The 12189-nt window shown below is 40.9% G+C and overlaps 1 protein-coding gene across 1 annotated transcript in view; it reads right to left on the bottom strand.

Annotated features, from left to right (window-relative positions):
- Positions 1 to 695: 695 nt before the first annotated feature.
- LOC147678513 (extracellular calcium-sensing receptor-like) overlaps positions 696 to 12189 on the bottom strand; it is a 79202-nt gene continuing 67708 nt past the window's right edge. Inside the window, exons 7-8 of the mRNA XM_086945660.1 lie at positions 8324 to 8447; positions 696 to 1609 (exon numbers count right to left, since the gene is read on the bottom strand). Of these exons, the coding sequence (XP_086801786.1) occupies positions 696 to 1609; positions 8324 to 8447 (1038 nt within the window). The remainder of the gene's footprint in view (positions 1610 to 8323; positions 8448 to 12189) is intronic.

The following is a 12189-nucleotide window of genomic DNA, read 5'->3' as shown; positions in this document are numbered from 1 at the left end:
ATACCCTCTACATGGGTAATATGAAACAGCCATGCAATGCCACTGGCACCAATTTAACAATATTAGTTATACATCTTCCCAGTGCCACATCATCATCTATCACTCAATTATCAGCTTTATGTGGATTCTGGAAATTCAATAAATGTTTCTTTCCATCAGTGTAGGGGTTTCATCTTGAAGACACACTCTCAATGTTAGATCTACATACATTAATTTAACCAAGCAAAAACTCCTAATTTAATAAACTCAGCAGCACTGCACACAGGATACACATGCGCTACTCATTGGAGACAATTAGTCTAGCTTATTGCTCTCCAGCTAAGCAAAAACTGGTGTTCATTCTAGTAATGAGTTTGTTTGGTAATGGCAGATATGAAGCTAGATAACCCTTTATATCAATTTTGATACTTTTCATTCACATTATGCATCAAACTTTTGCTATTTGTTTTGCATACACATGCAATTCAAACATTTAGATCTGTTTGATTTTCTTTATGAATATATCCAAATCGTGTTTGATCACTATTAACCCTCATATAAAACACAGGACAAATAATGTATTTCTGAAGACATGACAATAATACCTCACCACATTGGAATCCATACACAAACAACAATATATTTAATTATTATGAAGGGAAAGCTGAGGAATAAATTGCAGAGTATTGAAGAGGAGACGTTTAAGATATTTTATTTTAATTGCTTTGTCCTTTTTCTCTGCCCATGAGGTATTCCCTAGTGTTCATTTCTGGCCTTAGTAAGATTATGTAGCATTTTGGGGAAAATATACAGAAAACCAGGGCCGAACTTGAAGACAGGATAGCAAAAATCTCCATGGCCACCATGTACTTGCCCTTAGTGCTGAGGTAGGCTGGAATAAATGAGAGCCAGACACTAAGGAAGGCCAGCATGCTGAAGGTGATGAATTTTGCCTCATTGAAGCTGTCTGGGAGCTTCCTGGCTAAGAAGGCCACTATAAAACTAACAGTAGCCAGAAATCCAAGATAGCCCAGCGTGAGCCAGAAAGCAATAGGCGATCCCTCGTTGCATTCAATGATTATTGTCCCAGGATGTGTGAGAATATTACTTTGTGAGAAAGGAGGGGAGATACTCAGCCAAGATACACAGATGAATATCTGTATGAGTGTGCCACAAATGGTGACCACGTATGATAATTGTGGTCCTACCCATTTCCTTAAGTTACTATTGGGTTTAGTAGCATTGAAGGCTATGACCACCATGATGGTCTTAGCCAAGATGCAGGAAACACAAAGAGCAAAAATGATACCAAAGGCAACCTGTCGCAGAAGGCATTTCTCTGGAGTGGGAAATCCAATGAAAGCCAAAGAGCAGAGAAAACACAAAGAAAGTGACAAGAGTAAAAGAAAGCTGAGTGAACGGTTGTTGGCCTTCACAATTGGAGTGTTTCTGTTATGGACAAAGAGGCACAACATTGCAGAAGGAATCAATGAACACAAAATGCAGATGACTGCCAAGATGACTGCAAGAGTGTCTTGATAGGAGAGATACTCTGTGCTCTTTGGAATGCATAAATCCTGTTGGTCATTTGGCCACTGATCCCATGGACACTTTAAGCAATCAGCAGAGTCTGTAAGAAAGAATATAAAAGGCATTAGAAAGATATGTGTTCACCTATTTAATTAATTAATGATACGTTGGTCTATCAGCTTTTATAGATTCACATGCCAGATGTACCAATATACTGAACGGTCGCAAACACTCTGTTTACAACTGGCTTCAAATAGGAATTTTACAAACTGACTTATAGCTACATAGTTTTTTCATAACATTCTTTACTGGGTGCAAAAATACTAGGTGCAAGTTGCAACCAATTTTAGCAACCAGTATTTAGAATATCAAACCCCTATATTGAGTGCCTCATATATTATTATGACGTAAGTGATGTACTCATTTATTGAAAGTTCATATCCTTGTTGATTGTGTGCATTATTTTGACTAAGACTTGTGGCAAATTTTACCTAGCTACTTCTGATTCCTTCTATGTCTTTCAGATAGTGCTCTTATCCGCATTTTGCGACACTTTACACCAGTGTACTGCTGTCATTTTGGAAGGCCTTACCCCTTCCATGCTCATGACGAGCTCAGCTCGTCATGAGGCACAGTTGAGCTGTGCTGATGACGAGCTGAGCCCGTCATGACACCAGCAAAATGGCAATTTCCAGCACAGGGGAAAAATAACCACAGCAGCGATGTGGTTAAGCTGGTTTGTTCTCTGTCTACCTTTGATAGTCCATGCAGTAACTTAAAGGTAAAGATATGCATGAAGAGGGCATTGAAAATGCCAGCAAATAACTGCAAACATAGAACTGTGAGAATGTTAAGATCATTTCGATGTGGATCTCCTTAATCATAGATTCCCTTTTTTCTGGGAATACACACTGTTCTAATATACGAAAACTGTTATTGGCCTCATGTAGATTGAATGGAACAGCCAGTGAAAGTCAGCAGATGTTACATTCATAGTTTGTGTTCCCCTGCCTCAGATAGAGCTGGAAAAGCCGCTGCACTTACAACAGGAGAACCACAGCTAGCTCTACTATCCGAAACCCTTAGCCAGTGACCCATCCTCCTCATGGTTGCCAGCTTTTCAGAGACAGAAGAACTCCTTAAATTCATGTGTGCTTTCCAATGCAATTTATTTCTGTTGCCATCCACCATGTAAGGCAGGAAATATGTAAAAATGTCTTTGACACTTTATGTCAGAACATGTCCATCTTATTTTCAGCTGAAAACCCAGTTTTGCTTGTTTTAAGAATAAAAAAAACGGCAAAGACGCCAAACAGGCCACCATGAGCTGCATTGTCTTTTTACCTAGTGATTTTTGTGGTATTGGTTTAATCGCTTTTGGCAAAGTATTAGTGATGGTTTACGACTAGCCAGTAGAGGGTGGGAAACTTCACTGCCAGAGAAGATTGACAAACCAAACACCATGCTGTAACACTAGACCTTGTCTGAAAATACTATAAACATACGTACATCATACTGAATAATGCAGTGGTTGATAGACATAAACTAAAAAATCTGAACTTTCTAAATTTTCGGCAAGAGAGGATGCTAGCATTATGCAGTAAAAATCCTGCACATCTGTGATATGGATTTAACATGGTAATATGTTTTTGTTGTGTAATATTAAATATATTTGTATTTTTTGTAATCATTTTTTATGTTTCTTTATTTACGGTGTTTTTTAAATAATTTTATTTTGTTCAAGATGTTTCGTTTGTTTTTAATGTTGCTCCGACTGCAGAGGGAATAGTACATTTTACCCCTCTGCTATCCAACACTTTCTCTACTGTTGTATTTATTGGAGTGGGAATAGTAAATTTTACCCCTAAGCAATCCAACACTTTCCCTATGGTTGCTTTGACAAGAGTGGGAATAGGAATAGTACAGTTTACCCCTCCACTATCCAACCCTTTCCCTACTGTTGTGCTAAGTGGAGTGGGAATAGTAAATGTTACTCCTCCGCAATGCAACACTTTCCTACTGTTGTACTCATTAGAGTAGGGAAACAAGGGAACCCTACTCACTGGAAGCCTGGGTATAAAGCTTTAAGAAAACAACAATAGCTCCTGTGGGTGGTAAGTTGGACATCAAAGAAAGAAGCTGTCTACACACTTAGCCAGTTTGGTAGTGCATTTGCATAATTTATATAGACATAAAAAAATAATTTTTATATGATATACAAAATATTTACATACATTGTGTAACAAGTGACAGTGTGTCCCAAGTGAATATACCATAGAGCCTACACTACTGCAGTGACAAATAAATAACATTTGGAAAAAAGGAGGTTTCTATTTTTTTTGTTTGGTTTCATCAGAAAGAGGCGACCAAGTAGAGTATATCCAATCAATCTACAACACTTGGAAAATTAGGCAACTATTGTTCGTGGTCTGTCTTTTTTAACTGTTGAAGGTGTTTCGGCCCATGGTGGATGTCGGGTCTCTTCACGACTTGTCAATGTGGGGACACTTATGGAGTATAATGAGTGGGAAATGTTAGCTGGTGGGTCAGCGATGTGGAATGCCTTCTAAGATATAGAGAGGCAGTATCACTCAAAGCGTATATGAAAGTACCTGAAGGGGGCTTGTGCTGCTAAGTATCAGGAGTGGTGGCACCGTGCAGTATAGGTGAAGGAAAAACTCACAGGGATTAAGTATGGGTAAATTTTGCGGCTCTGCTGTCCGCGAATTCGCGCGAAATCGCAAAAAAGTCAGCGATAATTGACACATGACTTAGTAGAAATATACTTAGTGGAACGGTTGTATATGCGATGATGACAATAGTATGATAGATACACAAATGCCACATTTATGCATAATTGTAGGTAACAACATAGCCAGATGTAGGGTTAATTTCACGCCATTTCTGCAGTTGCTCGGGACACGCTATAGATTTCATCAGTCGGCCCCATTGTTCTCTACATTCTCCGAGATCATGAGTGACATTTATAATTCACAATTTATAATTTACAATTGATAAATTATTGCTGGCTTACTGCGCATTTGCACAATGTATGCTCAATTAAGCTTTCTTACAGACATTACAGGTGCCACTGACAGTCTGTCTGCCATTTCCATTCAATTCCCTTGTTAGAGATAACAGATCCACAGAGTGCATCGGAGCTCTGTCCTCTATTCACCAGCACCCCCCCCCCCCAAAAAAATCGCCACATTGACGGCATTTCCGTATAAAACACCACGAGGTGCAAGACAGTAACTGACATCGCACCGGCAGGAGAGGACACATCACGGAGGCTATCAAAGAATACCACGCCAACACCAGGTAGGCAACTTTAACTAAATCAGAGCATGTGACCTTGCTCATTGCAAACCCCACCAATAGTGAAGAAGAGACTAACACTAGACCCTTCCTTGCAACGCCAGCATTGTCTGAAATGATTCACCACTATTTCGGCAAGAATCAGTGTATCCGTTCAAACAAGCTTACCTGAGCAGAGAGCACCCTCGTGTGCATCCTGGTAAGAATTGACAGTGCCTCAATTTTATTTAATCCTATTCACAAGTCTCACCGCCTTCTGTCTTCCGTGTATTTATTTCCACATTACAGTTCCCTGCCTCTCCTGCTACACAACGATCATTTGTACTCCGGATCAATTGGACCGGCTCTTTATACATGCGTGCCTGCTTACTTCACCCTCATCTGGGGTAAGTGTTTATTCAAGCCATAATCCTTAATATGTCACTCTCGCTTTATATTGCTTAGAGAGTCTCACACCATTATTTCTTTGTCATGATTCCACAGCTTCCGGCTGGGATCCATGCGAGTTTTTCCTTCACCTATACTGCAAGGTGCCACCACTCCTGATACTTAGTGGAGTGGTGTGGCTCACTGGTTAGAGGCGGCTGACCCGTAAGCAGAGAACGGCCCGGGACCAGGGTTTGATTCCTGACAGGACAGGGTCGTGGACCAGGGTCAAAACAGATTCGATAATTCTCACTCAGTGCCTACCATAACCAGGGAGCAAACTCGGCAACTCTGGGCATTAAGCTTGCCTCATCTCTACAACGGCCCCCCACAGACGCTGGGGATGCCTGGTTTCACCTTGTAGAAACCCAGAAAGGGACCATCTCACAGGGAAAACCAGGACGGGTTCCCCTGTGGTCTTCAGCGCCAGGATACTCCATGGAGTCGCAGTGCGCTTTACAAGTACACCCACATTTACATTTACTTAGCAGCGCAAGCCCCCTTCAGGTACTGTCATATACACTTTGAGTGATACTACCACTCTATAGCTTAGAAGGCATTCCACACCGCTTGCCCACCAGCTAACATTTCCCCCTCATTATACTCCGTAGGTGTCCCCACATTGACAATTCCTGAGGAGACCCGACATCCACCATGGGTCGAAACGCCGTCGACAGTTAAAAGAGACAAACCGCAAAAATTAGTTGCCTAATTTTCCAACTGTTGTATATTGGTTTGATATACTCTACTTGGTTGCCTCTTTCTGATGAAACCAAACAAAAAAAAATAAACTTCCTTTTTTCCATATGTTATTTATTTGTCACTATAGTAGTGTAGGTTCTATGATATATTCACTTGGGACACACTGTCACTTGTTACACAATGTATGTAAACATTTTGTACACCATGTTAAAAAATATATGTTTATGTCAATATAATCTATGCAAATGCACTATCAAACTGGCTAAGGGTGCAGACAGCTTCTTTCTGTGACGTCCAACTCACCACCCACATTGCCATTGTGCATAATGCTGATTATAAGTGCTACATATTTATCCACAGAAGCCGTTGTTGTTTTCTTAAAGTGAACCACATGTTGGCTTATGAAAAACTCTTGAATCTCATTACCTATTCATTATTTTGACTACAGAGTATTATTAATCTTCAACTTTTACGAACTCAAAATACAATTTATGTTTATAATTTATTCATACAGGAATGGAGGGTTTTGTCCTGTAGACCGTTTTGAGGTCTGAGTCAAAGCAGTTGGAGAGCCTCTGTTTCCCTCCCCTTTTTGTGGCAAACATGGACCTTGCATGTTAGTGCACACCGATGACCCTTGATAACTTCTGCAACAGGTACCGTCAAAACATTTGTGCACTCACAGTCTTTGTCTACATTATTAGGACAGCAGTACTGAAAAAGACTGTTTGTGTCCACAACAGTATTGCTTCCTTTCTCCTTATCAATCAAGTATGCTGTATTTCAGTGCTTAAAAAACAGGCTCTATTGTTGGGGTCAACACAAAAGTGCATTTATGGTAAATCATTAATACATACTAATATTTCTTACAGTGTTAGACCTAAATGATCTCTAACATATGACCTATGAGCCTGATCTCAACTTTATGCCCTCTGCTTTTTTAACTATTGCTGTACATGATGTTATAATGATATGTTTACTTTCATGATTAGCCTGCCTTTTTACGATAGTGTACCCATGTTTCATTTATATACTGGATATGTATGGTATCTTTATTAGTGATACATGTATAATTGCATACTGATTATAAGCCATCAAAGTCAAAGGTACTAGTCCTGGGATTCACACACTTTTTTATCATGTGAGAAACTCCACATCTTTTCCAGACAAAGTCCAGCGCGATGCATAGGCTGTGTTAGCTTGGGCTGTTTGCAGCCTTGATGCAGGTGCAGAAGACCTATATCATATTTCTCTTTATGAAAACATTTCAGCTTTGAGGGGATAGGATATGTAAAAAGCATAGACAAACAATGGTAAAGGTTATCTTTCATATTATATGAATATTTTTTTCTGTTTGCTAATATCAACATACTTGTATTTCTTTTTAAACAAATGTTGTCTAGTGCTGTCGTCCAAAATGTTTAATACCATTCAAACCTATGTCCAGTGTGTGTGTGTGTGTTTGGTAGCCTTGGGGGTATTTTGAACTCATGATTAATCTGCTGATTCTATTGGCAAGACTGATTGTTTGTCCCTAAAACCCTTCTTCTGCTCTGGGCTGATGGAGCATTTGGTGGGACTGGAAGATACAGCTTCTAATCCTGGAGACCAAGAAGACTCTACTGGGGAAGGGGGGGACAATATCTTGGCATGTGTGGTAGTAGAACATTTTTGTCAATATCCATAATACCCAAGAAGTGGACAAAAAGGCCTTGTTGCCACTGTTGGCAAACTTTTTTTTACCTGTCTTCACTAACTCAGATATGTCCTAGAGCACAATAAATGTCAAGGGGAGTTAAGCATTGTGTAACCTAGCCTCAGAGCATGTTGGTACATTTGTGAGTTGTTGGAGTAGTAGAACGTATTAAGGCACTCCACTAACAAGCTTAACTAGTAGGCCAGTAGTCCTGATTATAGGCATGGACATGAGCCCAACAATGTTTTTATTCCCAGGAATATAAGGGCTGCTCCGTGTCCCCCAGCACACTTATAACTATTTACATTAACACTGTATTAGACACTGGATATTTGGTAGGACCACAGATTCTAGTGGAGGTACTTTTTTCACAAAAATGTAGAACTCATGCAACAAAGTTGTCTTTTTGCTACAAAAGTAATTTTAACCTCTTAGTTTAGATGCTTCCGAGAATATGTATTTTCTTTTTCACTGCTTAATTACCTGTGGAGAGATATAACGCTGTGTCTCTTTTACTTTCTCTGTACACACTTACCTTTCAATAAATCAAATTTTTCAAAAACTATAAGCATTACTTGGATTTGGAACAGCTGGGCATGGTTCCTGAATATCTGGTTTCTGTCACTTTTTGGGTCATGAAAGAAGACTACACAAAGCTGTTGATCCACTTACCAGTTTGGTTGGAGATCTCACCCAGAGGGCACTGGACACACAGGAAGCAGCAGAGAGGCTCTCCTTCTATCTCAGCCTTCCTAAAGCCAGGAGAGCAGCTCTTAGTGCACACCGAGGACGGAATCTGCAATATATGAATAAACTCAATCCTACAAGAGAGTACTAAGAAGAAATATTGTTCAAATGTAAACAATCTATCATGAGTCCTGATAGATTCAGTGTCAGATTCCAAGGTCCTTTGCATACAAAATGCATGAAGAATTTGGATGGAAAGCTAATGTTTCCCATGCATGATTTACAAAGCTTTCTGGCACACCTCAACTTAGCTGCATGTGGGCATTTGCATTGAACTAATTGAGTGAGAGCATGTGCAAAATCTTTGCTAACTTTTGTCATAGTGGATGTAGTGGGAGCATACATAGAATCATCCATGATACTCAAAGGGATGTGCCTGAATGGGAGCCTATTCTGGGTTTTTGTCCTGTAGCAACTGTTGGAACTGAGCATTAGGGAAGACAGAGTTGCCAAGATTTACAAAGACATTGTCCCTGATGACAATGTCGGTCGGACTTGCGTCCGACGGATATTGTTGTTGAACAGACTGCCTGATAAGGACCTGACGGTTCCTCTTCCACAATTAAGATGCGACCGCCCTTACGGTGATCACAAAGTGTATTGTTTCTATTGAGGCTTCTGTTGCGGGTTGCAGCACCATACTCAGTAGAAAATATACACCTTTTAAACGTCCCTGCATTGAGTGGTGCATGTGGGGCCTGTCACACAGTGCAGAAATGTGTAGGAGGATACTGCAGGTGCAGTTCAGGCTTCATTGCAGAGGCTGCTGGGTGATGTTGGCTGCTAGGGTCCCCCAAAGTCCCTTTCTGACAGTATTTCCAGTTCAGAACCGCAGACATGGACATGCTGTTGTAAACCAACATCATATTCCCAACGGCTGAGCCAAGCCTGGCTCCACCATCAGAATGTAGTTATGAGTTGTTCCGATGCTCCGTTGGACTTTTTGAGCTCATCGGAAGCGCAGCCGTATCCTACCATGGGTTTTCATCCGACTGCCGGTATCTTAATACGGTGGTGGGAGGGAAACAATTGATGTCACGGGAGACTCGGACTAGCTGTTGGATGACCAGACATCTGAATCTGGCTTTAGTGTCAAATTTGCTGTACTTTTTTAATGCAGAGCAGAGGCAAAGTCTAATAGTGGGGTATAAAATCTAACATAAATCACAAATTGTGTTGAATTGTAGTCCACAGTAACACCTTCCCTTGCATTTCTTGGAATTGAGGGACATTCCATGGGTGATGCTAAGGGGGTCATTAGGATGGCGGGCGGACTTAGTCCGCCCGCCATCCTATCAGATAAGGGCGGGGGTCCCTTGGGGGGTATTAGGATGCGCCCGCCACTGTGGCGGGCGCATCCTGCATTTTTAGCATTGTGGCGGGCAGTGCTCTCAGCACCACCCGCTACAATGCTAAAAAGGCACGTATGTATTTGCATAAACAAAGCGGCAGACACCGCTCGGTGCCTGCCGCTTTGTTTATGCAAATGCAAGGGGGTACCACAGATAAACCCCTTGTGCACCACCCACCTCTCCTTCACTCTGGGAGCCCAAAGGGGGCCCCCAAAGTGAAGAAAGGCACAGAAAGGCATCTCTGCAAGCACATGCTAATATGGATGGAGGTGTCTATTAGACACCGCCACCATATTGGACCTATTGGACCTATTCCGCCTCGGTCACCTTGCGACTGGGGCGGAAAAGCGGCAGATGGTCTTTCCGTCCGCTGTGGTCCCCCTCCGCCATCCTAATATGGTGGGGGGTCATTTATGTGAGGATGGCGGGCGGATTGCCCCCGCCAGGCCGGCGGTGGCTACTGCCAGCGTGGCGGGGGCAATCCGCCCGCCATCCTAATGGGCCCCTAAGGGTTCCAATGCAACAACCCATGAGCTTTGGCACAAACCCCAATCACCAAACAATTGTAGACAGAGATTTGCACCAAAAGCCTGTGCCTGTCTGAGGCAGGCATGACAAGGAAAACTGTTTTAATTCCTCCTCATATTATTTCCCTTTCTACATGCAGAGGGAAATGATTTATAGCATAGTTAATTTGTACAGAACCCCTTACCTGCAAAAAAACGAGGCTGACCAAAGTGCAGGCTCTCTTGCAGTATATGATAAAGGTGCCAGCAATGACACAAAGCTGCCAAAAGTGCATCAGTGCAGGGAGAAAAGGAACTGCACCACTTTTGTAGCTATGGGGCAGTTGTATTCTCTCTCATTCATGCAAATTGTCATAGCAACTTTACTTGCTGCACTGCATTGCGTGAACTCTTAGCAAATCTTCCCCACTTCATGAGATGCACAAACAATACCTTCTGTTTTAGCCAACCTCATACACTAAAGCCCATGAGACTGCTGCTTACACCTTTAAATGTCCATTCTAAAATATTTAGTACTAGAGATGTGGTGTGGAAACCTAGGGCAAATTAGTCATTGGTTTCAATGAATAACTCATGCATGCTTGGTAATTTATCATGTGCTTTGGGCTATGCTGCAAAATACTTGCTCTGCTCAGCCCCTCCTTCAGCGATAGGCCTGGTTAAGTATGGCAACTTGTGTTACTGCATATGTATTGCAATTAAGGCCTGGATTTAGACAAAGTGCTGTGCTGTGCTACCTTAAATGGAGAGGGCAACAATGCATTTTATTTACCAACATATAGCACATTCCAGCTCTCTCACTGTGCTGGCACACTATTTGCTACCTAGTGCCAACACAGGCACAGTTCCGCCATGGTGCAATGTGCCTGGCGGTCCTTTCCCAGTTTTAACAGTCTTTGTAAATCTGGGAATGCCAAAAAATCATGAATAGATACTTGTGAACAATTACTCAAGTAACTTCTTCCAGGCGCAGAATAACCCAAGGCAGCGACTTCCGCTGCCTTGTATTACTCCAGATTTACCAAGCAACGCAGGGCCAGTTTAGTAAATCTGACTTAAGGAATGAGTTGCCCCTGTGACATCCTTTGTAATGCAAATGCAACACAATTGTTTAAATATTCAAGACCTATGTGGTTTGTGGTAAAACATGTTGATATTCATGAAAGCAGTGAGGAACATGCAGATTTTGACACAATAAGTATCAAAATCCACATTATTTCCCCGAAAAATATAATTGGGTGGCATTTATTGCACTTAATAAATTTCGACTAAGCAGAGTCAGATTTTATGAGGTGCACGACTGCTGGTAATGTGGGCCTTAAGGTTTAATTTTTGTATATAGAACTTCTGTGCTTTTGTTTAATGGACAATCTGCTCACAGCAAAATTTTTACATCTAAATATTTTGAGAGTAGAAAAACAATTATGGCATGGTAAAAACACTTTTTCAAAACGTTTGCACACACAAACCTAAACCAGGTGTATTAACACATATATAAATTCTCAAGCAGGTGAATATTTCTGGAACGTTGTGATTGTTGACATTTCCCAGGAATATTCCTGAAGTTTCTGAGGAATTACAAACGTCTGTAAATCCACTTAAAATGTAGTTATGTAGATTTATTGTTTGTTTTTCAACTATGTCCAAATTAGCATAATTCTTTCAGTCTTTTGGAGGAAGACAAATACCTGTAATTTTGTTTCCTGATAAATTGTAAAATAGTTATAGGAGCTATCACATGAATAACAATAATAGGAATTCTTATATGACTGCTACTATGCTACTGCCATAACTACTCCTATTACTAATAGTATTACTAAATATATTTATGGCTATGAAGAAAATATGTGTATACAGATACTAACATTGATTATAACATTTACCTCATGAATAATACAACAATAAAAAATAG

The sequence above is a fragment of the Lissotriton vulgaris genome, chromosome 12 (assembly GCF_964263255.1).
Source record: "Lissotriton vulgaris chromosome 12, aLisVul1.2, whole genome shotgun sequence".
Taxonomy (NCBI): domain Eukaryota; kingdom Metazoa; phylum Chordata; class Amphibia; order Caudata; family Salamandridae; genus Lissotriton; species Lissotriton vulgaris.
This window is presented reverse-complemented; position numbering and strand designations above follow the sequence as displayed.